The sequence below is a fragment of the Falco cherrug genome, chromosome 8 (genome assembly GCF_023634085.1).
Source record: "Falco cherrug isolate bFalChe1 chromosome 8, bFalChe1.pri, whole genome shotgun sequence".
Classification (NCBI taxonomy): Eukaryota; Metazoa; Chordata; class Aves; order Falconiformes; family Falconidae; genus Falco; species Falco cherrug.
This window is the reverse complement of record NC_073704.1, coordinates 12193506-12220447: the sequence shown is the minus strand read 5'-3', so window position 1 is coordinate 12220447 and position 26942 is coordinate 12193506. Positions and strand designations below refer to the sequence as shown.

Here is a 26942-nt window from a genome sequence, read left to right as displayed (position 1 = left end):
CACGGCTGCCCATTTAAAGCAGAACCTACAAGATGTCTCGTTTATGGCCCGTTTTAGTAGTGGAAAAGCAAAACATGACCCTACTTTAAAATATGTCACTTACTGACAACTTGTAATATGTTGCTACAAACACTGAAAATGAGTGAGACAGACACTTTGCTTCAGGAAGAATGAGATAGGAACCACTGGTACGTGTCTAGGTCTCAACACATAAGACTTAACAAGTCTGATGATAAACAAATGTTTCCAGGACCAACAACAGAAGCTTGACAGTTCGATTGAGGACACATAGGAATTTACCACAGGATTAATTCCATTTACTTCTGAAATGCAGGCAAGATTAAAGGAAACAGCAAATCTATCACGTACAATAAGAAATGAAATATAACAGTGAAAACTAACACTGAATATAGCTTAAGGAAGCAAAAAATACACTGCATAAGCAGGAACCTTTCTGAAAACCCCACTTTTTGTTCACATGAAGAGAGACAGAATCGCAATGTTGAAGTGTCAGAAAGGCTCATGATCCCTGCCTGCCCAGCGTTTGAACGTACTAAATTATTATTCTAACATGCTTAGTACAGTGTAATGAAGCCAGTTCTCTTCTGCTATCTGACACTTTTAAACAATTAATAGATTTCAGTACAAGCTGTATTTCCAGGTAGTAAGTGGATCTAAGTATCTAAGACTGTTACGTTAAAAGACAGTAACATTACTGCGTATGAACCGCTCAGCTTTCCCCTGAAAGATGCTGGTCTTGAAATATTTCAAAGAGTTGCTTTTTCAGGCTTTGAGTGGCACTAAATATTTTTAAAGATATTACCTCCTCACTGAATGTGTCGTTAAGTGGCTTTTTCGAACAAGATAGCTCTTTCCAGCCATTTAGCTTCCCTACGTACTCCAAACATCAGCTTGATGAATGGTGCGTGCAGGTGCCTGACTCCTTGCAGCTGACCATTTTCCATGCGCATACACAGACCAGCAAGCAGATGAGTCCATATGCACAGGCAGCACTGATTTACCGTATATATGCTTATTAGAGTACTTGATTATTATTGTCATCTGGAGAGACTGTTATTGTGGGAGGCAAGCAGGAAAAAGCTGAAGGGAAACCGTTCAAGGAAGCTTTAATGAGGTTTGACAGTTAGGAGGAGTCAAAAGCTTCACAATCTTGTTTTAAATATTCTTCTATGCCTTTCAGAAAACACAAAGTTTAAGCAATATTAAATTTCAGTATATGCATTTTTAGTATCTTCTTGACTTTTTGACTTTATGTAGCCCATGAGTACAACAGAAGGAGCAACTCCCAGTGTACCTCACTATATACCTAAGCAAAGTGACGTGCTGCCACAGGTCCTTGAGATCTGCTCAAGAAATGGCCAGAGAGTCAGACTTCTCTGGGAAGTCCATCCTTCTGCCAGTATGACCACTGCCCTCTTCCAGCTACCAGCAGTTGAACCCACCTCAGCATTTCTAGCAATGCTATTGAAGGAATCCATATGCTTTGTTACCAGCCACATCCTCCTCTGCTTCCTCACACCCTCTCCATTTCTTCAAAATAACTTTTTCATTACATCTTTTTTTTTTTTTTTTTTTTTTTTTTTTTTTTTTTTTTTAAGAACAGCAGCTCAGGTCTTTATCTTAAAGATCTGAAGGTGAATTCACATCAGATTAAGTGTTCACCATCATGATGAAGGCCAGTTTAAAACAACACACTTCAGTTTTGCCGTTGTCTCCTTGTCCAAGAAAACAAAAAAAAATACAATTGCAAGAAAATTTTACAAGAGATTTCTTCATTTTTTTTGTGTGATCACACCCTGCTTACTCAAGTCTACCTGAACACAGCCTCCATCATGCTGTTCACATTATAAAAGGAATAGTGAGCCTGAAAATACATTTTATATATCTATACTTATGTGTGCATGCACACAGTCACTCCGGTGTCCTAGTTGTTTTTTATAGAAATAAATAACAGTAATAACCACATGCTCATTTTGAAACACAAACTTCTGAGTTCCACCTAGTCAAGCTTTAAGAGGTCTTTTCCAACTTGTAACTGCTCACAAGAACCAACGTGGAGTACCGCAAGCATAGAGTAGCATAAACCAGGTTTACCATTCTCTCATTTGCAGTATCTGAACACAAATATTACCATGTTTTTCCAATCAGCTAAATGCCAACTGCAACAATACCATTAAATCTGTACCAGATTTAACAAATTAATGAGCAAAGCAATTACAACTGTATTAGAGACCTTGTACTTAAAACATAATCAAAAAGGCCTGTTCTAAAAAAAAACAACAAAAACACAAACACCAAAACCTAGTCAAAACAAGAGCTCAGACCTTGAATTCTCATTTTCTGATTGACCAAAGGCAGTTAATCTAGTTCTAAAACGGCATCTGGTTTTGCGAATTAACTTGCAAAGACCTAGGATATGAAATGGAACAAAGCTTTTAAAATACAAAAAAGAAAGAAAACAGCATGAGGAAGGTTTAGGCAGAAAGGAAAAATATGCAAAACAGAGCACAGAAGAAAGAAAAGCAAAGTAGGAGCATGGGACAGAGAGACATTAAAAAGTACACAGTCTAAAACAGAGAATTACATTTAGCAAATCATCTTTCCAATTACAAGTAATGCAGTCGTAGGCAGCCCCTGTCCCTCCAAATGACGGATATAAAAGAAATGGAATGGGGGAAATGGAAAAGGCACCAAGAAACATAAAATACTGTTATGGTTTAAAAGAAAAAAGAAAAATCACTAAATCTGTTTATCTTCTTCCAGTATTTCTCAAACCCAGAGCTTTGTGATGAAAATGATTGCTCACCAGACAACCCTGGCATCCCAGGATTTTATTTCATTTCTTTAAGTGTTCAAGCATGCATATTAACTTGTCAGCTTGTATCTGAGAGTTTTACGATGTTTTCTTTCCTTCCTTTCATTGCCAAGTTCGGTACTTTAACAGGAGTGAAAGCAAGGCAGCCCTGCTACCCCAGCTGGCAGGTCAGCTCCGTCCTACAGGCACCCTGGCGCCCAGCACAGCGAAGGAGGGGACAGAAGAGAGCAGCACAGTTGCCCCAAAATGAAATAACATGGAATCTCACATTACTCAAGTTATGTCCTGTATTTCTCTGCAGCAACGAAGGGTAAAAGAGAACACACAGATGTAAGAGCTAACCCTGTTATGAAAAAGCTGACAATAACTGGTACTTCTGCAGCCTGGCAGGCTACAGCATCCCTGGGAAATGGATGTTGCCAAAGCAGTATGCTTCTTCAGATTAATAAAACACACATCTTGACGGCTCTCATATTTTGTTACAAGTAAAAATTAACTTAGGCTTATTGGTGACTAGCGTTTGTCTGCTGCAAAGCTCACCTTCATTCAATTTATGTCTGTCATTTAAAATTTGAGTCTATAAAGAAATAATGGAAGAACCTGAATTTGTGGTAGATGGCAGGTGATGAGGATGCCAATCTAGTCAGGCAGGTAAAACAGAGAAAATTAAATTGTAGAACTGTATAAGAGAACCGTGAGATCTATGTTCAACACAATGCAGGTATTTCCAAATATCTGCAGTGGAAGGAGCGAATGTGACTTCTTCCCCCACCCCAAAAGAAAACCTTAGCGGATTCAGATCATCCCACTAACCAGAAAAAGCACGTAAGGAATGTCAGCTAAAGCAGACCAGGAGGTCAACGACCCACAACAGAAAATGGACATACCCACTGAGATGAGGTTTGCACTGAGCAGGACAACAGCGAAATTCTAACCAAGCTACGTAGATTTTCCACTGATAGGGGAAAAAAAACCCCACACAGGGGAAAATAAGGCAAAAATTAAAAGACAAAGAGATCAGAAATAAAACTTATGTCTCTAGCTGTGTAGAAATACATCATATTTATTCCTGTTCTTTCATACACATACAAGTTCAAGCAATTAATAGTGCAGAAGGAAATAAATCTGTCAGCTTCTGGCAAGGATCACATTATTCTTACAAAATATAAACAAGCCTCTCTTACAAGTGTTATAATCAGGGATTTATCAAAGCATCTTCCTGAGAAGTTGAAAATTGTATCTGATATACTGAAGGCAATAGAGAAGTCACAGCACTACTAAAGACTCCACAAAACTAAAAACTCTACCCACAGCCAAATGCTGCATTTGTGGGAAGGAGTTTAAGGAGTGGAGGGGGAAATTAAGGAAGTCATAAGAACAGGATGAAGTGAGTGGTCCTAGTGAGATTATGTATAGAATAAGCATACGCCTCTATAAATACAGACTGCACAATCCACCCCCAAGTATCTATGCATCAAGGAACCACTAGCAACATCCATGGAATTCTTCTAATTTCACCTTTTATATGGACTGCTAGGAACCATTTGATAGATTTATGTTGAAACGCTGGAGCGAGTTCAAAACAAACAAACAAAAAAACAAAACCAAAAAGCCACAGCATAATCAAGACTAAAGGAACTGATGTATGAAGAAAGAGGAAAACAGCTAAGCATGCCAAGCTTGGAAAAGATGTAAGGACTGAGGATTCTTACAGTTTACAGATATCTGAAGGATGTAACCATCAAGGAGTAAAAGCAAACAGTCAAGACAAAATGGGCTTAAATTCAAATAATGCAGAGAAAACACCACTGCAAAACCGTAAAATTATCAGGAAATGAGGAAATGCCTCCTGACAGAAAAGTGTAACAGTTATTTTGAAGCATAGAGCATCCTATATAGATGTGCATGTTAGATCATCTTACATGGAACTACCTGTAATCTGTGCCTCCAAGAAAGTCCTGATCCTGATCCTACTAGATGGCTGTGGACGCAGGGGTCAACTAAAGAGGCTTTCACTGTTGGGTTTTTTTATGTGAATGATGATGCCTTCTATTCCAAACTGAAAGGCACAAAAGGTTTGTATGGAAATGTAACTACATTGAATACTCAGGACTATTCATTTAGATGAAAGGTTTTGAGCGATTACGGCTAATAAACATGCTATTTCTAAACCTCTGAAGTGATATTATGATTCTGATAGACCATATGGTTTCAGCATAGTTATACTGCGATGAGCTCCTTGGAGCCTTTTTGCACGTCAGCTGTGACTGAGGAAGGTACTGGGGACACTCAGCAGGTTTGGGGGGCAGGGGATGTGGGGGGAACGTGGTGGACCCCGCACCCGTTGTGGTTGGCCATGACACTGATGTGAGTCACCCACTTCCCTCCCCCAGCTTCACTGCTGCCAAATTTAAGGAAGCATTTCTTCAATTTAAGTCTTCTTTGCCAACCCCAATACACAGTTCAGTAATCAAAAGTTGGTGTTAATTGACAATGAATTAAATTAAGCAAAATTCCCTGTGTTGAGACTGTTTTACCAGCAACAGGAGCAGATGCTTTTTTAGAGGTCAGTATTCGATCTAAGACCCCGCTCGCAGCATTGAGCTCAATCAAGACCTCCCGTGTCATCGCGAAAGTCGCAGCTGCTCCAAAAGCCCCACCCCCCCCCAAGTAAACAAGAAATATTACTGAATAATATGAAATCTCATGAACTTCTTGCACCATCAGTCTTATTCTTCAGAGGTTCTCCTGTCATCCCTCTAAGCAGAGCGGCACTAAGCACTTCTTTTTTATAGGTCACTAAGATATTAATACTTTTTACTCCTTTTCACTTTATTCCCAGAGTTATGTCATGAGACAGAAGTACAGTCACATTAACCCTATTGTAATCCTGCCATTCGGTTGAAAATGTGGCCTATTAGTAATTAATCTTAGAACTGAAGGTAATAATAGCACTCACCACTTCACCGATAGCACTGCTCATCCTGCATTTATAGCTCGTACAAGGACCCTTGACAGGGGAGAGAGAGCCAGGGGAATGTGTTAGCTACTGCGAAAATGAGATAGAAGCTATTGACTTTGTAACCCGTAATTCACCAAAAGCTTTTCCTTCATTTTTTTCTGCAGTTAAACACATGCTTTAAGAGACAAAAGGTCCTTTTTCTTTCTCTTGATGCACACATGTGAGACTCATTAATGTTAATTGGATTTATGAATGCCTGTTGAAAAGAGAAGAAACTGTAAAGATTTCACATTTGCAGGGAAACAATCAAAGGAACAATTTCTTGTGCATCTTGCTGATGAAGAGATGAGGAAATAATGGATGAGTCACTTTACATTATGATTCAAAATTCTTAAAATAGAAGAGATGAAAACACTGATTTCTGTATGGGTCATATTCATGTAAGGGACTCTTTCTAAGAATCCAATTTGAACCTTCAAGTGCAGTCCTGCTTCTAATTACCTAACTCCGAGAATAAATCATGGTCTCTGAATTGTAATTATACAGATTTGTTGCTGTAATTCAATTTGGCAGGTGTAAAATACAAGTGTAATTTCCTCTACCCCCCTGTAGTCTTCAGAGAGACACTGAACTTGAGCCATTTGCTAATTTATTCCATATTGTAGCTTTCACATTTACTACGCATCAAACTTCTGACAGATTTTTTTAGAAGGCGATTATATATGGCTCCGGTTACTCTACTAACCGATTTGAAAATAAATCCAACATTCATCCCTTGACTTCAACATGGTCAGCATTAGCCGGTACCTGGCCTGCAGCGACCAGAACACTTCAAGGCAAGCACTAGAATTCTACTGCTTGTGATGGGGATGAAGGAGAACATACTCAGTCTTCACATGCACAGATCTGCTCTACGGGGACTTCTGCAAGGTTGGTCTTCTGCTCAGTTCCATTCCAGTAACTGAAAACTGTCTGTTCATATCAACTAGCCCCCTCTTACAGAAAAGAGAGATTCAGCCACTCATAACGAGCTTTGGCACTGCCCTCCCTCAGAATCATAATTGCTCTACGTAAACCATGAACTATAGGAAATGAGTATGATGCCATACCACTGTGTTAAACACGGGTCTGCATATACGTAATATAGTTTTAAAATATAATAAAAAATAATTGTATATGATAATTATAAATATTATATGCATTATGAAATATAAAAATCTAATATAACTAAGTATATAAATATATAAGAGCAAAAAAAAAAATCAACCCATAAACAGACCATACCTGCTGTATGAAGAGATGCAAAATACCTGACCGATTTCCTGGAAATACTCAAACTATGGAAGTATACACTGTCCATCCCACAATGTAAGAGCTCTGTGGGCTGAAGAATGTCAGTTTTATGGCTTGTTCCTTATTTTACCTTTTTGCAACAATGTGCGTCTCCAGTAATGCAGGAGTGCACCACACAATGCCTTTAGAAAATGCTCAGCTTGACTTTTCCTTGCCTCTGCATAATGCTGTTCTAATAGCAAATCAATTCCTCTATCAGCAGTGCTCCTGAGTACCTTTTAAAAGCCTTTCTAAAATTAGAGATTCTATACTCCAGCAATTTTTAATATGAAAAAGTGTAATCAATAAAATACTGCTGATAATGCATATGATTTGTGGAGAGTGAGAGCTAAATATGAATTCGTTTTGGACAAGTTCCGAGTCCATCATCTTTCTTAATTATAAGTTGGGTCACTGACTATGAAAACCATGACTCAGCTTAGGAATCCCTAAAAAGAAACTGTAAGTAGATTCAATAGTTGCATTTGATTTATTTGTTACTGAGAGCTGAAACAAGCACTATATGTCAGACCTCTGACAGATTAGGAGATCCCCAGAGAAAGTCAGCTAAGACATGGCTCCTGCCAGCCAGCCAGCACCTGGAATGTGAGCCACGAGCACCCAGTGGTCCCAAAAGGCCGTAAGCAGGACATGACAGTGACATGCCTCGCTCCCCAAGGAGCTTCATACCACAGAGGATGACATTAAAAGCCCCTCTCCTACAGATCAAACACAAAATCATAACATTGACTGAAAGGGACATTACACCTTGCTTAAGAGCACAACCAGGCAGATTAAGGCTGCTTAGTCAAACTTTGAGCATCTCCAAGGATGGAGTGCCCTCAGCCTCTCTGGCAACCTCTTCGAGTGCTTGACCACCCTTCAAATTTTTTCTTTTTCCTTATCCCTGATCAGAATTTCCCATCTCTTAACTTCAGCTTGTTGCCACCCTCCACATACCTCCAAGAGGAATCTGATTGACCAAAAACTCTCCAAGTCTGTCCGGTTTCTCAATGCAAGAACCCGAACAAACAAAGCAGATATACTGCCACTGCCACCATGAACATGCTGACAGGCAAACCTTTGTCATAGTCTTTCTTCAGTTCCACCTTATCATTAGTCACTGCAATAGTTTGCTATCGTTTGGTGACCCTTCGTTTTCACTATATGAAATAGCTTGGGTATTTTTGCTCCCTTCACATACCTAGCTGAAGTTTCCCTTCAAATACCAGCACGCTGGGAAACTCCATTTTTCTTCTTTACTTCCCAGTTACTCATAAAGCAGGTCCACTCTGGGCACACTCTGCCACCACCTGCAGCTGCCGGCATAATGCTCCAGCTACGGGGATTCACTAGGCTTTCTCTCACGACATTGCCTTGGCAATTCCACAAGCACTCACAAGCACTCAAAGGTGTTTTACAAAGAAACTCTCAAGTATTTTGGACATCCCGTTGGTAGTAAGCTCTTGTCTCTGCTCAACAGACCCTGAGTATTACAACTCCATAAACCTTTGGAAGTGGTCCTTTAAAACTGTTTTAATCTCTTTCTGATCATTAATGCTACCTGCTAGTTCACACACATTCACTTATTTGCCAAACAAATAGCTGTCAGGTGATTTAGTGGCTCCTTTGGAAATATTACCTCAATTTTTCTCCCTTGTAAAAGAATATTTTCCTTAAAACTATCACAAAACTGACATTACTATCAGAAATATCAAAGCAAAGAACCAACAAGTCCCAAATCTACTCTGCAGTTTGCTTCACTGCTAACCTCAGAGTAGTCTAAAGCATCAGCTAACTATGTTTTAAGAATGTATCATAAATAAGCAACATAAAAGCTATTAGCAACCCTGGTTTATTTGTATGAACAGTTGTTTACAGCTCATGTGAAAAAGCATAATGTTCTTCATGTAATTACACTAAGTTTCCAGAGTCTCACTTCTAAGTAAACCTAAACTTTTTATCACTTTTTTTGACAATAAAGAATACTTTGTAAAAATAGAATACTTTCAAAAAAAAAAATACTGGAGACTGTGATCTAGTGTGCTATGCTGCAAGTTCATAAAAAGTCCAAGATCTCTGGTATAATGTTATTTACGCCACTTAGCTACTTTGTAGTATTTTTTAAATTCAAAACCAAACCAAGCCATAACATCTGGATAAATACCTTCCTGTGCTATTAACAATGGGGAAGAACCCTTGCATTAATGGAACGGGTAAGTCGTTCATGGTGTCTCCTATCAGCTGCTTTGTTTCCCTTGGTATTACCGTTATTTTATAAAAACAAGTTATCCAAACATGAAAAATACTAACACAATAAATAAATAAACAAATAAAAGTTACCTTTGCTGATTAATTCAAGCCTGTTGGTCCAGAGAAGCTTATTACCATCGCCATGAATACACTTTAGAAGCCCCTGCCTTTTTCAAAGGTCATACCACCCGACGACACGCTCACTCCTTGCCCGCGGGGAGCGGAGAGGCAGAGCAGTGTCCCGCAGCAGGTACCACGTGCTCCGCAGGTCGCTTCCCCATCCATCCTCCCTGCCCACCCTGCTCAGGCACTCCTCATGGCCACCCCCCCCCCCCCTCCTTCCCAGCATAGCCAGCAGCTAACCGTTAAGAAGCGAACTGGATGTGGTATTGGCAGACCACGGACCTTTTTTTCCTACCACAGAAAAACAGTGCTGCTGAACAGGCCAGAAAGCCATCCTGTGAACTGGGAGCAGCCGAAGAACAAGTACCAAGGCAGGGACAGGCAGGTTTAGAGACTGGCAAGGCTTTCGGCGAACATCTTTGTCCATGCTCTACCCTTTCATGAGACAGCAAAGCCAACTGTTTCCAACAGAGCAAGGCCAAACATCTTTAAAAAAATCAACACATTTATGCAAACTTCCCTAAATAATCATATGTTTCAATAATAACTAATTTAGAATCAATAAATAAATAAAAGCATTTTTCTGTACAGATTCAGGCTCAAGTTGTGTCGCGGACTGCTTGGCTAGACCCATGTATGAATCATAACCCTATACAGACCCAAGAGCGTCCCCAAGCTTGAAGTCCAGACATTTTATCAAAATCCATTTTATGAAGTAGTAGCTGATACGCTGTTCTGTAACGGGTATTGTGCTCTCCTCTTAAAAACACTTCCAACAGAAATTAAATACTTAGAAAATGCAGCTGTTTACACAGAAACCCTAAAAGAACAATTACATCCTGCCATGTAAATCAAGTTGTAAGTGTATTTATGGGGGGGGGGGGGGGGGGGGGAATCCACAAACTTTATGGACACCCACACACAGAAAAGAGGGGGGTTTGGGGGTTGTTCTGTTTCTTAAATTACAGTCTCACAGATTTCAGAAACATTGATTTGTATTTGCTGTGGATATATGTTATCAGTAAGCTGGAAAGGAACCAGTTTTCCTAATCCAGAAACTTATTTCTGTAAGGTGAAGAGTCAAATTCTACCAGACACTTTGCACTACAAAGTTTTAAAGAAAACAACCTGACCAAGACTTGGCCAATGTAAGCAATACAGCTATATGTAGCTGTGAGAAATTCAGCAACATGAATATTGGAGTTGAGCTGGGTCCCAGAGGAGGCAGTCTGATCACTCTCTATTTGAGGAAAGAAGTCTCTCTAAAAATACCCTTTTCACCAAAACCTAAAAAAATATTAAAGAAATGCAAAGACAAGTTGCTACAAAAAAAAAAAAAAAAAAAAACTCAGTTCCTCAAACCAATTTTAAACATTTTCCAAGATGCTTCCAGAATTCTAAGTCAAACCCCTGTCCTTCACTGTATTCAATGAGGAGAGCAATGGCAGGCAGGAGAGCTGGAGATTACTCTCCAGGCATTATTTGAGGATTTGCTCTTACAGCTGTAGGGGAACAATTTGCATGTCCTTTCTTACAAAACTATCTGTACAACTACCACCATTTAAAATCCCACATGGAAAATATCTGGAAATTTACTATCTGAAAGAATTAAAAAAAATTGAAAAAAATAGGGTTCTGCAGAGATTCATGTTCACATACAACTCAGATGGTTCAGAACGAACATCTGCCAAGGGAAAAACAAAACCTTCTGCCCAATCTGTACCCCTGCCATGGCTAGTGGCACTCCCTTCCCTAGAGGAAGGGAATCGTAAACATACTTTAACAAAATAAATTAATTCCACTATGAGTTTAAAATTCCAGTTTCCTGATGCCTTCAGGCAGTTTCTTATCTCTATTGAAAAAACAAGGTTAAACATGACAAATATTGTGCCTCCTCGTGAGTAAATGTTGTTTTGTTTACTTTGGGGTGGGTTTTTTTGGTTAAACAACATTAAGTCACAGCTCATCACATACCAGCCTCTCAAGAATGCTGGAGGAAAAGTGTTTGTTCTCACTCCAAAAATGCGTGGAAAAATGAAAGGGTCTGACTAGGATTTGTTTATTAGGGATTGGCCAGATACAGCTAAATGAGGAAGGCTCACTCCCTCTCGTGTGTTTACATTTGAATCACAAGCAAGCAAACAAAAAAAATCAACTCACTTTCCACCACCACCAGGCAGTGTTAAAGAACCTATGCTATAAATAAGGCCGCCATCATTAGCAACTGTATTAAGGTATTATATAATAGAAAATGCTCTGGATTGATTTTGTGGGATTATCTTGGTCCATCCCCACATTTCAAGATGCATCCATTCAATATTTTTGACTCTTGCAGAGATTAGTTGTTCCTGCTGGCATACTTGGGTGCCATTCAAAAAAGGAAATATTGCAATTGTCACCAGATAGGGGCATCCAAGATCTTGCAGCTATTTAGTCAAGTCCTACTGGAAAACCCAATGTGCTAAACTAAAAGGCCACTACTCGGTGTCCCCTGGATGTCCTCCTCACAGTTAACTGTTTTTTTCAATGGTGAATCCCTGATGATAGGAAGGTCAGAAAACCCACACGTTCCCACAGCCTATGGGAAAGGTGAGACTTTTAGAACTGCAACCTGCACCTTGAGAAGGTTCCGTAAGTTTAATGAATCCAAAAGTATGTATGGTTTTGAAAATACAGAAGCCAACTTGCTGTTTGCCAGTTAGCAACATGTTAAAACAACATGTGCGCAACAGAGTTTTCCAGACTGAGCAACGCGTTAAAATTAATGTTCTGTATCTCTGAGCTCAGAGATTGCTATGGATATTTGCATTAGAAAATATTCAAGGCAACGGCTCTCCTCAGACTTACTCTTTAAGGCCTTGATCTGAAAAAAAAATAAACAAGTGTACTAATTTAACCATGGTAATAGTCTAATTACGTTCAACAGAATACCGATGTGTTTGAAGCTTACCATGCATTTAATAAGCTGTTACAGCACAAAAGTCTGCCTCAGTACTAGCTCTGAATCAGAAGCTGTCCCAGTTCAAATCTGCTGCATGTTGGGCTCTAGCTCCCACTGTATTTTGGACCAGCTGATGCACTCATACAGAGCCTGATGGACACGAGTGCCCCGCATCTCACTGCATGGCACCTGCGACCCCTCAGAGTTGCCTTGGAAATGCACATAAATTATGATAGACTTATCTTCGTTCAGCTAACCAAAACGACCCTGCTGATGGTGCTTTCACTCAGGCCTACTACCAAGAGCCTTATTTAAAAAAGAGTCGCCTGTGTTCAGACAAATGAACTCTAGATGCAGAACACAGATATGATTTCATTGTTACTTCCCTTTTACCGAATTATTTTGTTGTCTTCCAAGTGGTTGGTTTTCAATCATGATTTAAGTGACACTGATTAACTATTCAAATCAAATTAGGTAGAATTTGTTTTGCATTTTAATATTTTAATGAGTTAGGGCTGTTCAGCTTCTCTCACAGAAAAGATGGAAACATTATCGAGTTCCAAACCTGGTTCGTGAGCACAGTGAGACGCCACAGACACCAGCACGTTCACAGGGGACAAACCCTAATGGAAGTACCAGGTCATTTTTCTCCCTTAACCAAGATAACTCAAGCCTAACAACTCTACCCTACAAACTCCGCAATGCTAAAGATGAAAAACGTATAATACATTGCAATTTTTTGTAAAAATTTTTTTCTAAAAAAAAAGTTTTATTAAATCCTGCATGTATAAGACACAATTTTAAAACTACCCTCGGCTACTGGCAATATACAATATGGCAAAGAGAACTGCAGGACCTGTTTTTACCTGTATTTAAAATAAACCTCTGGTAAGTTTTGTTTATTTCACACGTGTTAAATGACTCGAAATCAGCAGGCATTTCCATCTGACCATGCATGAGTACAACAGCTAGAAGATTTTTCATCAGGAAAGCCGATTTACAAGTAGTTTACTGCTTTCTTACTGTAGTAGGGTACGCATAGTTGTAATAAAAATCCATTTTATGAGAATTTCTATGACCACAACAACATATTTACTTTAGTTGATCTAGAAGCACAAAAATATTCTACAAAATGTAAAAGAGCTAAAGACAACAGACAGCCTGAACAACAGATGGCATTTTCAGAAGACACTAGCGTATCAGCATCTGAACTCTGTGGAGTTCTTATAAAAGCAGAACTAAGCCCTAGGACTTGTAAAAGAAGTTGTAAGTATTTTCATATATATACACACACACACACACAAAGGTTTATAAATAAAAATTCAAAGCAGTTTTGTTCAATAAACCTAAGAGGCAAGATAGCTGATGGCAAAAACAGCTGGATTAATAAAATATGGTCTCAATGGACAACCATCAGCTTTTTAGACAGACCTGTACCTACGCTGTATTTTAAAGGTCAACATGTACTCCCTGCACCTACAACCAAGCTGACTGGGAGGCATGGAGCTGTACTACATGGTAGCCACCTGAAGTTCATGTGATCTTCCTCTCCACACTGAGCTCAAAGCCTGATTCCAGTTTGAGATCATTTGTGCCTGTCTCCCTTGGAGCTGGGGACCACTATTTCAATTCTTCCCCTGAAGTCCCCTGTGCATATATAGTTATAACCAAAGTATAAACCTATATATTTACATGCATATAGAGAGGTTATTGTTATACACAGTAACAGGTTACTGTGTTTGGTAGATTTGAAACAGCAGTCTTTAACCAACTACTGACCAGGGAATTCTTGACCTCACCTACTTTCTATTAGTATCAACAAGACACTTAAAACCACAACTCCAGCAGCAATTCATACCATATAAAGGTCTAAACTTTTCACTGACCTCCTTGGGCAAGCAACTGAACCTTACTCATTCTGATCAGCAACAGAAAAAATGTACTTGTCCAATTGAAAGACGTGAACGAGCCCTACATGGCTAATTCTCCACCACTGCCATTTACACCAGTAGACTATCCTTGGGTGAAAGAGCAGATATTCAGTCACCAGTCACGTACCAGCTACTCAGGAGACCAAGAGTCAGTTCTCTTGCTGACAAACCAGAAACTGTACATGTAACCAGGATAATGCTTGAAAATGGTTTGGTTTATATTCTGAAAGACATTTTAAGGATTTAGCAAATCACTTGTGGTTGTGAGTCTGAACAACTGATTTCTCCCTCCAGAGAGCTATTTTTCCATACAAGTTTCAATACTTTTTGAGATTATAAACTGCAAGACAGCAGCCACAGCAAGGAAGATAAATTACAAAGACAGACTAGTGTAATTTGACATCAATAACATACGGTATAGAAAAAAATAACACTGTAAGTGCATGAAAACTTCAGGAGATCTGTGGACAAAAGAGTTTGTAGCAAACAAATTTCTACAGATTGCTACTGCTAAAAACAACAGCCTTGGGAAAAGCTTCAAAGTCACTAGATATGAACCCTGACAAGACATGGCCAAGCAATCAGGCCTATATTCATTGATTAAAACACCAAGGCATAAGCAATATTACATTAAAAAACAGAAAGAGCATCAGAAATTTGCAACATCATTACACATTACTGACCCACATGGTAAGTTTTGAATTTCTTGTCAAAAACGATCTGCCATGCAAAGATCAGCAGTCGGTTCACTTGAACAGTACCCCACCAACAAAGCATCCCTTCCAAGGAGCTGCCCCAGAGCACCGAAGTGGTAGTTCCATGATTGTTATGAGGCTTTACGTACCTGAAGGGTGTTTCAGACAGTAGAAACTGCAGTGAGGGAGGACAAAGCCTTACCCAACAGCCCAAACACCACCAGCTCCTTTTAACCAAACCGCTGCATTTTCTGAAGGAATTTTAAGAGTCGGGATGCTATTCTCCCACATGTGCTGAGTTTCCCATCAATTCATTATTCAGATGCGCTCTCCTGGTAAGGAGCAGCACATTACAATCAGGTACACGGGTCCTGCCCGCACGGAGCTGTTACCCGAGGGCGTACACTCTGTGCGCCCTGCAAAGCTGTACTGTCAGGTACCCGCAGCTGTACACAGACAAGCGCTCCTTCATCCTCCCCCACCATCTCACTAAAGCTTCATTCACAAGCATTTTTTCCATATCTTACTTAATTTAAAAAGTGGGGGGTTATAGTAGCCTCTTATCTCAGTTTGCTTAAATCCACCCTTTGCTTTGTTCCCTCTTATGCCTTTCACTTCTTTCCAAGCTCAGGTTTTCCCTCTACATCTTCCCTTGAGGAACAAAAGCATGGCCATCCCCTCCTTCTCCTACACTTCACCTCATCCTTTTCTCTCCACCCACACAATCCCATCTCAAAGCCTTGCACTCAGTAGGCACTACAGGTAGATATGACTTAGAAAAAGGCCGTGGCTGGGAACTAGGCAATAGAAACACTGTTATTCCATCTTTTTACCATAAACTAACTCTCTGATGCTCTCCACTGAGAAAGACTTTTTTGGAAGGACAAAGCTTAGCGCTTTATGTTCCCTACTAGGTGAGCAAGAATTTGTAGCTCTTTCTTCCAGCTACCTTCTGTGGACTTTGAACCAAAACTTCGTAAAGCTTTAGATGATTAATTCTGTGTGAACCAGGACATAGGCAGAGGATGAACATCTAAGGATCACCTGCAGGGACAAAGAGTTGGGAAAAGTGTTTCTCAGTGACCTCTCTTGGAGAGCAGGGCAAAAAAGATGAGTTGCCGGTGAACAGCAGGACACTTCAGTGTGGGACAGTAGCCAGAAGCTCCAAGGACCTTCCTCCCCTGAAACCTAACTAGCTACCAGGTTTGAAGATACACTACACGAAATCATCTTGAAACCACAACTTCATCATTTGACTAGGACCAGTACTTTCTTAATTGCTGTGAAATTCTACTGTAGCATGTATAGTCATCTTTCTTTCCAGATAGAGCAGAGTGGCAGAACTGTTTAAGAGAAGCATAGCTTAACAAATATTGCGAGTTTTGCATAGAAGCAGTTCTATGCTGTACAAGCAGAGGCTGTTGTCAGGTTCTCCTCAGTTTATGAGGAAACAGTGATGTTAGAAAGCTTGGAGCACAGATGAAAACTGGTGGAATGCTTTAGAGCAAAATAGGAAGGTAGGTCTCAGTCAGAGTGGCTCCAAAATATTTCTGGGGTTTAGATTGACAAATTGCTTTTTCTCCTGGTCTTACTCTAGGATAGAAGCCACCAAGAGCATATTAAAAGGCTGCATTCTTATCGGAACTTCTACAGGCATATTCTACTTTGTATTAATAAAGATTTTAATCTTTTTCCATTTGAAAGCCTATTTACAGGGAAAGTGACCGATCCTCTGTTGGTTTCAGCCTTTGAGCTGGCTGAAATGTACTTCAGCACCACAGAACTGTTAGTCTGAAGTATCCAATCGCCCTGTATCACAACCCAATGGTATCTCTCCCTCCTTTAAATTAAAAATCAAACATAAATAAAAGTTTGACGTCTGCGTATGTAGCATTTATTTCATAGCAAAGGACTTCATTTTGCTGTCCACAGAGCCAGCATCGAGAACCCTCCCTTTTTAACCCAGCAAAAACTTTTGCCAGTTACTCTGCCCACTGCCCACAACAAAAGCTTCTGAAAGGTAAGGTGTCCCATGGGAAACCCAAACCCCATCCTATCTCTTCTCCCTTCACATCTACCCTGTCTCGCTGAAGAACAGGGTTGAGTTAAATTTCTTTCCAGAGCAAGCATGTTTCAAAGCCTACGCAATATTTTTATTTGATTTTTAAGTTAATACCAGTCTTCTCCAATGTAATTTGGTCACTAATGTTTTTACTTATTACTCATGATCTCATAAATAGACCAATCAGGAATGTTGAGAATACAGGGCTGCTTTTTTTGCCAGGGTGGGGGATCAAAAAGCCAGAATAAAATGTTATTGAAGCAGAATCATTTACAAATCACAAGATAAATACACAGCCCAAAAGTTACATCAGAGTATTCTCGGTCCTGTCAAATGCATCTTTACTAAAATTTTTCAGTAGAGAGAAGGTGATGCATCATGCAATTATTTTAAGTGTACCAAATATTTCTACAGTGGGTCTTGGGTTTGCAACTGTTACAATGAAATATTACATGCATATTGCCATCTCATGGATACTACAAATACTTGTTTAAAATTCCAAGAACGTAATCCCTAACAGAAAAATATGCAGAATCCACAGCATGTAAAATTGTGGTAAGATTTACAACGTGAAAGCAGGAACTTTACATTTGCAACAGTCCAAAAATCTGCCTCAGATTCTCTCGTAGTAGTTACTATTTTTATGACTTGGCTCAGACTTGCTTTAATCTCTTTATTTAGGGAGAAACTGCAAGCTTGCCAACTCCAGCAAATGTTAAGTACTTTAGTAAATTCCCTATCAATATAGGTCATGCATTCGAGTGAAGAAGAATGTGGCAAGTTCTGCTCCATCTCCTCCAAAGGGGATTTCGGAGTAAGACGGCGATGGGAGAGAGTGATAAACAACGTGGCTAAGCCCCTCTTTCAGCTCCATCCTACTCTCCAGACGTCTGTCCGCACTTTGCTGTGCGGCGATTGAGATGTTACGTGATGCAGCTCACCCAGCCCGCCGTTATCCCACATCCCTTTCATCTGAACGGGCGGGAGAGCACACGTATTGCCAACACTGGCGCGTCGTAACTCTGCCATTGAAGTTCAGTAATAGTAGCGAAGCCAGCCCAGGCAAGTCAGCAAAAACACGTAGGAAACCCAACAAATGTAAAGATATCAAAGCAGGGCACGTGTACACAGAAACAGTTTTAAGAGCCTTAAGATGCCGACTTGCCGGAGCACCGAGCAGTTACCTGAAGCCATCAATTCCTTCCAAACGCGGAGTTTTGCTTTGAAAAAACTCGGCAGCCCAACCATCACACCCGGGTGCCGCTCCCCAAGCTGCTCTCGCACAGCCGCATGTCTGAGCCCAAACAGCTCAGACCCCAAGTAACCAAGTTTGGGGTCCCCTCCTCACTTCACCCAGCCGCACTTCCAGCCCCCCCCCCTCCCCGTCCGCAACGGGAGGCGCCCGGTGCGCGGGGGGTGTCCGCCAGCCGCCCCCCTCCCCGGGCCGAGCAGCCCCAGCCCCGCGGCTCCCCGCCGAAAAGGGGCTTCGGGCTTGCCGTTCACCGGCTCTCCACAACCAGCCATGCAAGGGACATGCAAGCGCCCACCCTGCCGCTGCACAGACCGCCCCAGGGACGCGGGGAGAGCCTCCCCAGCACGGAGGGGAGCCGGGCGGGCGGGAGCCGAGGGCACCGCATCCCCGCGGCGGTGCGGGGCGGTGCGGGCACCACCGACCGCGCCGGGAGGGCCGGCACCCCGGCTGCCTGCGGCGCCGGCAGCTCACCCACGGCGGCTGCCCGCCAGCCGGAGCCGCTGCTGCGAGGAGGGGAGGAAGGAGGGAGGCAAGGGAAGAAGCCATTACCAGAGTTTTGTTCCCGTTCTTGCTGAGGGGGCCACGGAAAACTCCCTTGATGTTGCGAAAGTGCCCGTTGCTGAGGTGCGCGGAGCTGATGACAATGTAGTAGCACTCCATGGAGCCGGGGATGGGGCCGGGGCCGCCTCCCCGCCACCGGCGGGGCGCTCAGGCCGGCCTGGGCTCGGCGGGGAGGGCCGGGGCCGGCGGGGCCCCGCGGCATGTGCGGCGCCGGCGGAGGGGCGGGGGGCGCAGCCCCTCAGGCGCGGCGCGGCGCTGGCTGCCGGGGGAGGAGCGGCGGCGCGGCCGCGGCGGAGCCGTCTGAGCTGCCGCCTCTGGCAGGCATAGTGTTATTATAGCGAGCAGCCTTGCCGGTCGGCTGCACTGAGCCAATGGCAGGGAGCCACTGGGCTGATACCGAGAGCTGTCAGAGGAGGACATCTGTCACACGCCGCCTTCACCGCCACCCACAGCCCCCACGCCCCGCTGCCCCCGCCGCGGACGGGCCGACACCCCACCCCGCCCCCCCCCCACGCCGGGGAGGCGGCAGGTAAAGGGGCAGGGGCGGCACCCCCATGGCGGCCAGCGCCGGAGACCCGCATGCAGGCTGTGCCCCCCGGAGGGGCTCCCTTGTTCTGCCGGGGGGGGGGGGGGGGGGGGGGCACGGGTGCGGCTCCTCCGGGATTCGGGGGGGCAGGAGGGAGTGATGCCCCGGCGTGCACCGCCCCCAGCCCAAAGCTCCTGCCCTCCTCCGACCAGCCTCCGCGCGCCGCCACCGCACCCTTTTCTTTTTTATCTTATATATATATAGTTATAATATTTTAATGCGTGACCCGGCAGGCACCTTAACCTCGGCAGGGCGGAGCAGGCCCCCCGCGGCCCCCGCTCCCCGGGCCGGGGCGGTCAGGAGCACCCGCCGCCGCCCCGCCCGCCACCTTCGGCTCTGCTGGCCCGTGACGGCGTAAGTGGGTGACACCGGTCACCTCGCACCGCCGCGCAGCGCCAGCTCCATCCCGCCCCTTGCCGGTGCAGCAGCTCTCCGTGCCGCCGTAGCCCATTCTCGTGGCATCCCGCCGGGCCATCTTAAAAATCGGGAGCGTGCTGGCAAAACTTCTGGGTCGCGGCGTGTTTGCGGTGAGGATGGGAGGAGCTGCGGGGAACCGCTGCGCCGGCATCCCTGCCGGGGCGGCCCCGCATCTCTCCCGCCGTTGCCCTACATCTCTGCCGGGGCGGCCCCGCATCCCCGCCGGAGTGGCTCCGCATCCCTCACCCCCCCCGCGGCGGCCCCGCCGCTGCCCCCCCCCCCGCGGTGACTCACGGCGCTCACGGCGCGGCGGCCCGGCCCGGGGGTCGGCTGTGCCCGCCCTTCCTCGCAGGGCCTGGGCGGCTGCAGGGGAAGCGGGAATCACCGTGGTTTGTTGCAGGCTCTGGCGCTGCCTCTGCGAGCCTCAGCCTCAGCCTTAACGTACGTATAGTGTACCCGCTCCGTTTTGTAAAGCCCCTAGCAGACTATAGATTAAAAGCCACCAGATAATCAGCACGTGGCAACTACAATATACACCGTACGCCTTCACGTTGTGTCTTTCTCTTTGCAGCACACAAATCAGAACTCGCTGCCAGAACCAGAATTTCTCAGTGTAAAGACATGTTTAATAAAGATGCTTCCCCCTCCAAGAGATCTGTGATTTGCAGCTTTATCACTTAAGACTTAAAACTGGCTCATCTTCCATCCAGCTCTACCTTTGCTCTGCATTGCAAAAGCCGAGATTTTAAAGGGTAAAATTCCAGTGCCAAAAGAGAGAACACCTTAGAAAATAAGCCCAGAACCATGATACATCTGAAAATGTCTCTTAGTCAGCATTCACTGCTGGCAACATAACACCACCGTCCAATCATCTTGTCCTCCAAAATAATGGAACTGCTTACAGAAAACCGGGCGGGACGCGGGGAGGAACACATTCCTGGCAGAAATTTGTGTCTTTGTTGTTTGTATCCCTGATGAAGGAAGCCCCAATTTACAAGAGGTGCCTTCCGCTGATAAGCATTTTCTATCGATACAACCCTTCATACACAGTGAACAGTAAATTTTGACAGCTGTCCCTCATCCTTCAGCATTTTCAGTGCTTTGGGAGGAATCACAGAAATGGCAAAAGTGGGAAGTTTTGACAGCTGAAGCACAGGTAAGAGATCTGAATTTGCTGCCGCTTGTTGCAGCCAAAATAGAGAGTGAAAATGTACATCCACACAATAACACTATATTTGTGCTGATGAAGACGTACATGTACACCCAGAAATAACCAGCAAGTTTATTACAGTGTAAAAATGAAGGCGGTATTATAAATATTTGATAGGTTTAACAGCATAGCACATTTAAGACCCAGTTCCCATTTAAGACAGGACCATGGGTGTGGCTCTCTTTCAAAAATGTCAGAACTTTAGGTAGGACAGAGTAATGAAAAGACATAAAATTATGAAACTCCTTTGTGGGAATAATGTATCCCAACTTGGACAACAATTTTTTTCCACCGTCTAAACATAACATTAGCGATGTGTCAGGACCCTTCTGCCTGGGAGTGAAACTCTTCACAGTCTACTCCATACATCCACCATTTCAAAGAATCAGAACATTTTTTTCTCTGAAATCCTTGTGCTGACCATTTCATTACACGTTACTGACACATTTATTTACACTTGCTACAATTGTACATGAGTCTTTTCAGGGTTGTACGGCCGTTCTCTGGCCTTTCAGAGGCATGCAGGCACTGCTTGCATGCTCCTGCTGGACTCCCACAACTTGGGAGACATCAGAGAAATAATCTACTGCCATAGCTCAAGTTTGAAAGGATTACTGTGCTTTTTAATGAATGAGAGTGCCCGAAACAGCTTTGAAAACCTACTATAGCTGCTGCTGCTGCTATGGGATTGTTGTCCTCCTCTATTAAAGGAGGAAAACCAACCCCAACTAAAGACCTCTTGATTCCTCCAAAGCCCTCTATAAATGATAAAGAAAGTTCTGCTAAACATCACCCAATAAACAAAATACACTTTTTCTACTCCTACTTATTCTGGGTGGCCTCTTTTTTTTTTTTTTTTTTTTTTTTTGGCTGCTTCTCTGATACTTTGCTATCTCTAGTTTTCCTTGTTGTCTTCCTTTAATCCTTCAGTGTACTCTTCCTGCCTCATTCTGTTTCTCTGTTGTGATCACACAGGCTCAAGATGCTGCTTCCTTCCCAAATCTTTTTTTTATCTTAGACTGCTAATTTCATCAGCTCCTACATACCATCACTCTTACCTATGTCTGTCTCAGTCCTGTTGCCCTGGATAATTATCTAGGTTTTGAGCCATGGATACTGTTATTTATTCAAATCTCTGCCATATAATAATAACCAGTGCTGCCAATTAACTCATTCTCTTATTCTCCCTGTTACTTCCTATTTGGAAAAATCTTCAAGGAGTTCTTTCTCTATAAAACTGCAAATATCAACTCAAGAAACAGGCTATGGGTTTGAAAGACTTTCTGGAAAACTTGTGAACTGGAAGCCAGTGAATAAATTACACTTATTCACATGCACTATACTGTTTTTCTGCCTGTGACAAAACTCAGTATTCTGCATTTTAACATTTAATAGTATTCATCAATCAAGAAATAGTCCTAGCATAATCCAGGGAAAAAAATTCAACAATATAAACAATTGACTTTTGGTTAACAGTCTTTAAAGCATGGCACAGAGTATGTTACCAAGTGAACGTATCCTGAGAAATCATTCACTCACTACTGAAACATATCCATCAAGTATGGAAAGAAATATCTGCGCTGTAAGTCACCAGAAACTCAATTCAGCTGCCATAGCAATTCTTATCGAATTCAACAAAATGCAGTTTATCCTAGGAATATCTGCCTGTAAGTAATCTGCTGAGGCACACCTTTTTACCCTTACTTACTGTCTCCTGCACTATCAGTCTCCTTTTATTGCACTCCTCCCCTTTTCCTCTCACTTAGCCTTGGATATTTTTCCCCGTTTCAGATGTCTGTTACCCTTGAGTTAAGCGGAAGGAAAAATGAGAGTATCCCAAGTACATTTTAAAGGCCATTATGGTGTAATACACATTATAGACTATATTACAACTGCATTCATTCATCAGCTGTGGGGGTTGTGCAGCTAGAAAAAAGGAAACTGGGACACTGGCAGCCTAGTTCCTCAGCACATCCTTCACTGTATGCAAAGAGTGACAGAGTGGGCTCCCTATTTCAGTGCATGAGCTAAGCAGAGTTCCGGTATCACAAAAGCTAAGGAAAGGCAATAGTGACTTGAAGCCCTGTAGTATGCAGTCAAATTGTGAGCTGTACCTTGCAGCCCTCAAAAAGTCACAGGGAGAAGACTGGGAAGGCTTAAACTAAGATTTCTGCTTGATCCCCAAAGTAGAAAAAAATTATTAAAACACACTGTATATTTTTTTTCCCTTTTCTTTCCTCCTTCAGCCCTACAAAGCACATCATTTTAGACTACAGCTCTTGAAGAACAGCTCCACAAAGAAGCTGTCTGTCAAGAATTACCCCATCCCTTTTTCACATACTCACATAGCTTTTGTAGCCCTGAACAAATTCATGTGGGTAAAGAGGTAGAAACGCTTTTTTGCCCCTTCTCTTCCAAACTACCTGTATGACCCCTTTCTACTTTAGAATACTGTTGAGGAAAACACTTTCTGTTGTTATTGAACCTAATACACTGTTCTCTGTATCTTCCTTTATTAATGTTTGTGTTGCAGAAGTTCCCCAACAGCTCTTGCACATGCCTTCTCTTTTCCTTCCCTAATCCCTCCCTAACAAAACAAAACAAACAAAAACAAAAAAACCCAACAAAACACTCAAAACCCCAAAAAACCCTTCCAAACCCCCAAAATTAAAAAATGACACTCATTTTCAGAGTGACATGAACAAGTAACTGATGTACCACAAGAGCATTAAATAGCAGGAGGCTTTTATAAGGGCCAGAAAACACCTGGTGGTCCAGGCAAGGTAAATGAACCCTCTGCCAAAGCCACATTACCCGTTTCAAACACTGAACTCTGCTGTGTTAAACATTATCTTACAAGGAAATCCTTCATCGTGCACACTTGAAGAGTGGCTGTACATGAAAAGCAAATTGGAGCCACTAACTGGTAAATGGATCCTGAGAACAATCTGTGGCGGAATTAGAGTTTCCAGGCTTCCACTCAAACCAAACATCCAAGTTAAAACCAAACAGAACAAATGAAATCAAATTAAGAAAGATCATATGACAAAAATCGAGTGATATGATCTCACCAAAGGCAATACCTCCATTTTTTTACAACTGACTGCTATATAAAATCCTCTTCAGCTGCACATCTGTAACAATCTAGCACAACAGTGCAAGGAACAATCTTCCAGGAATAGCATGGAAAAACTCAGTGAAAAATATACCCCTGCATAAATCAAAAAGCAAATGCAGGAAGACCACAGAATGGGAGCACTTCCACAGAGCTACCAGACAAAAATCCCTAAACTCCAGCAGACAGGTGACGTAGCTAGCACAGTATTAAAGCCAATGACACATTAACTCCATAACCAATATCCAAGAAGGTCTCAAGAAGCCCTTCAGTGTCTTGTACTTTTTTGGAAAGGGAGTTGACTACATAATGAGCACCAAATTTTAATTTTTACCAATTAAACTTTTTTTACTTAATTTTAACCAGTTTAAACTTGCTTTGTTAAATTATATAACTAAGATACTTACTTAAGAAATTAAAGAATTTTAACTAAAATAAAAGAGGCGTCAAGAGAAAACCTGGTTAACAAAAGCAAATCAGTGAATAAAAAGGAAAACAGTACATTTTGAGATCTAGGATAGCAGATCAGTCATTGCCATTTATCAGAAGCAGATTATTTCCCTTACCAATGTGCAGACAACTTTTTCCAGACTTAAAATATCTGGAGTCTAAAGAATTGATCAAAAGTCTGCCACAGTCAATAGGAAATTTCACCTTCAGTGAGCTTGGGCTCATTTACGGAAGCAGTAGGTATTTCCCTGGGAAGAAGTCCTGAAGTTCATATCCAGACTTGGCATTAGCTCCAAGCTTTTCCACTGGGTGGTGGTAATGAGATCAAGAAGTACTGGAGAACTGATAACAACTCAGAACAAAACCAATATTAATTCGTTCGCGTACTCATTCATTCTATCTCTCTATATATACACAGACATATCTTTGTGTGTGCGAACATGTATACCTACCTACGGGTACATATGCAACACTGGAAATTTAGTGCCATAGTAATGAAAGGATGAATAAAATGTTTTATTTCATCCCTTGAAAGATTTTTGAAGCTAGTTAAAACATATTTTTTTGAAAGGGCTAGCCCTTAAAATTAATCTAAAACAGTTTGCTTCTTTAGCATTCAGTTCAACAACATGATGTTTTTCAATATAAAAGCTGAAGAGAGCTGGGCGGCACTGATGACAGGCCAGAAAATAGCAGTATATCATTCCCGAATGAGCCAATATAAATTAGAGACCCACTGGGGGAAAAAATGCCAGTGATTAAGATAAGATAAGTTCAATATATGACACACTATTATGGCTTCCTTTTTCACGTGATCTGTAATAGTCACACAAAAGAATGGAAATGAAATTAAAAATTATGTATTTACTTTCCTAATGTTACACATTTCAGTGAGATCCTATTTTTAGAATGGGAATGTTTGGCATCATCTGAAAATCAAACCCCTTTACAGTATTTCTGATTACAACCTCCCAATTTAGGACACTGTAAATCACATCAGGCGATGGTTCACTTTCACAGGGCGCTTGTTCCAACACCACCAAAACACAGCAGAGTATTAAGTACCTACTGGGGAGGGATATTTCTAATATTGTATAATATGACATATTGCTGTGTAGAATTTAGGTCAAACCGCTTTGCAGCTGATATAAGGAGCAGGTAGTAGCTATATACATATATAATCAAAGAGATTGTTTGAAACCTTCAGCAGCAGTGGGATCGGCGATGGTAATTAAGGCAGTCCTATGTTTACCTTGTGGATCCTGGGCATTACATACATGCATTGTCATCAGCATCACAAGGCATGCTCGGGAAAATGGAGGAAGATGCAGAGGCTGTCAGAGCCACACATCTATACTGGTTTACTGTTCTGCACCAGTTTCATCTCCTGATTTTATCTGAATGGACTTTTACAGTTAATTCACCTTTTAAACTGTACAACTTAAAATGGCTGTAGAACTCCTCACAGGAATATGTATGAGCTGCATCATGCATCATAATAATAATTTAAAATCCCCACGATTTTTAAGAGTTAAGGATTTAAGTACAGGTAGATATATGCAGCATGGTAATAGCCTTGAAGTACTCGTCACAGTCCTCCTGAGTGGTGCTTAACACTATCAGCTTACTGTGTGAAAGGCCCTGTTTACTCATTAGAACATTTTTTTTTTCCTTAATAACTAACGACTTACCAGTCTGTCTGCTGTAGTGAAATAATATAATTACAAATAGGCATGTTAAAAATACTATCAAAAGAATTTAATCCAACTTTCAAAATATTAATAGGTTACACGCTTAACTAAATATAGCCATCTCAAAACAGACTTGAGTATACTATAGATTACCAGCCTGAAAAATTTCATTATAAGAAACAAAGTCAGTATTGTTCTAAAAATAGAGAGGATTTCCAAAGCCCAGCATATCAGTTTTGGCATTTTGACAATTAAAAAACAGCTACATAATTCATTTAATTAAGTAAAAACTTACTCATTAGCTCAAGCTATATAAATCATGCTAAGTTTTATCTAAATGTACATTTTCTTGGGTATCTGTAAAACCTGTGTAATCGGAAGGCAAGGCAGAATACTGTTAATAGCAGTATCAACACAACTGTCATGGGTAAGCTGAGAATCTGTGTCCAAGCAGACAAGCAGGGTTTTTTTCATCCCGTTTTTTAGTTGCTTCAGAGTTCTATTGCTCCCGTATGGCTGAACCCT

General features: G+C 42.0%; 1 protein-coding gene across 1 annotated transcript in view; it reads right to left on the bottom strand.

The window, feature by feature from the left end:
- The window catches only part of ZNF804A (zinc finger protein 804A), a 153167-nt gene extending 133631 nt beyond the window's left edge, over window positions 1-19536 (bottom strand). The window contains exon 1 of the mRNA XM_055719457.1: window positions 18937-19536. Coding sequence (XP_055575432.1) covers window positions 18937-19047 — 111 coding nt within the window. The 5' untranslated portion in view covers window positions 19048-19536. The remainder of the gene's footprint in view (window positions 1-18936) is intronic.
- Window positions 19537-26942: the final 7406 nt, after the last annotated feature.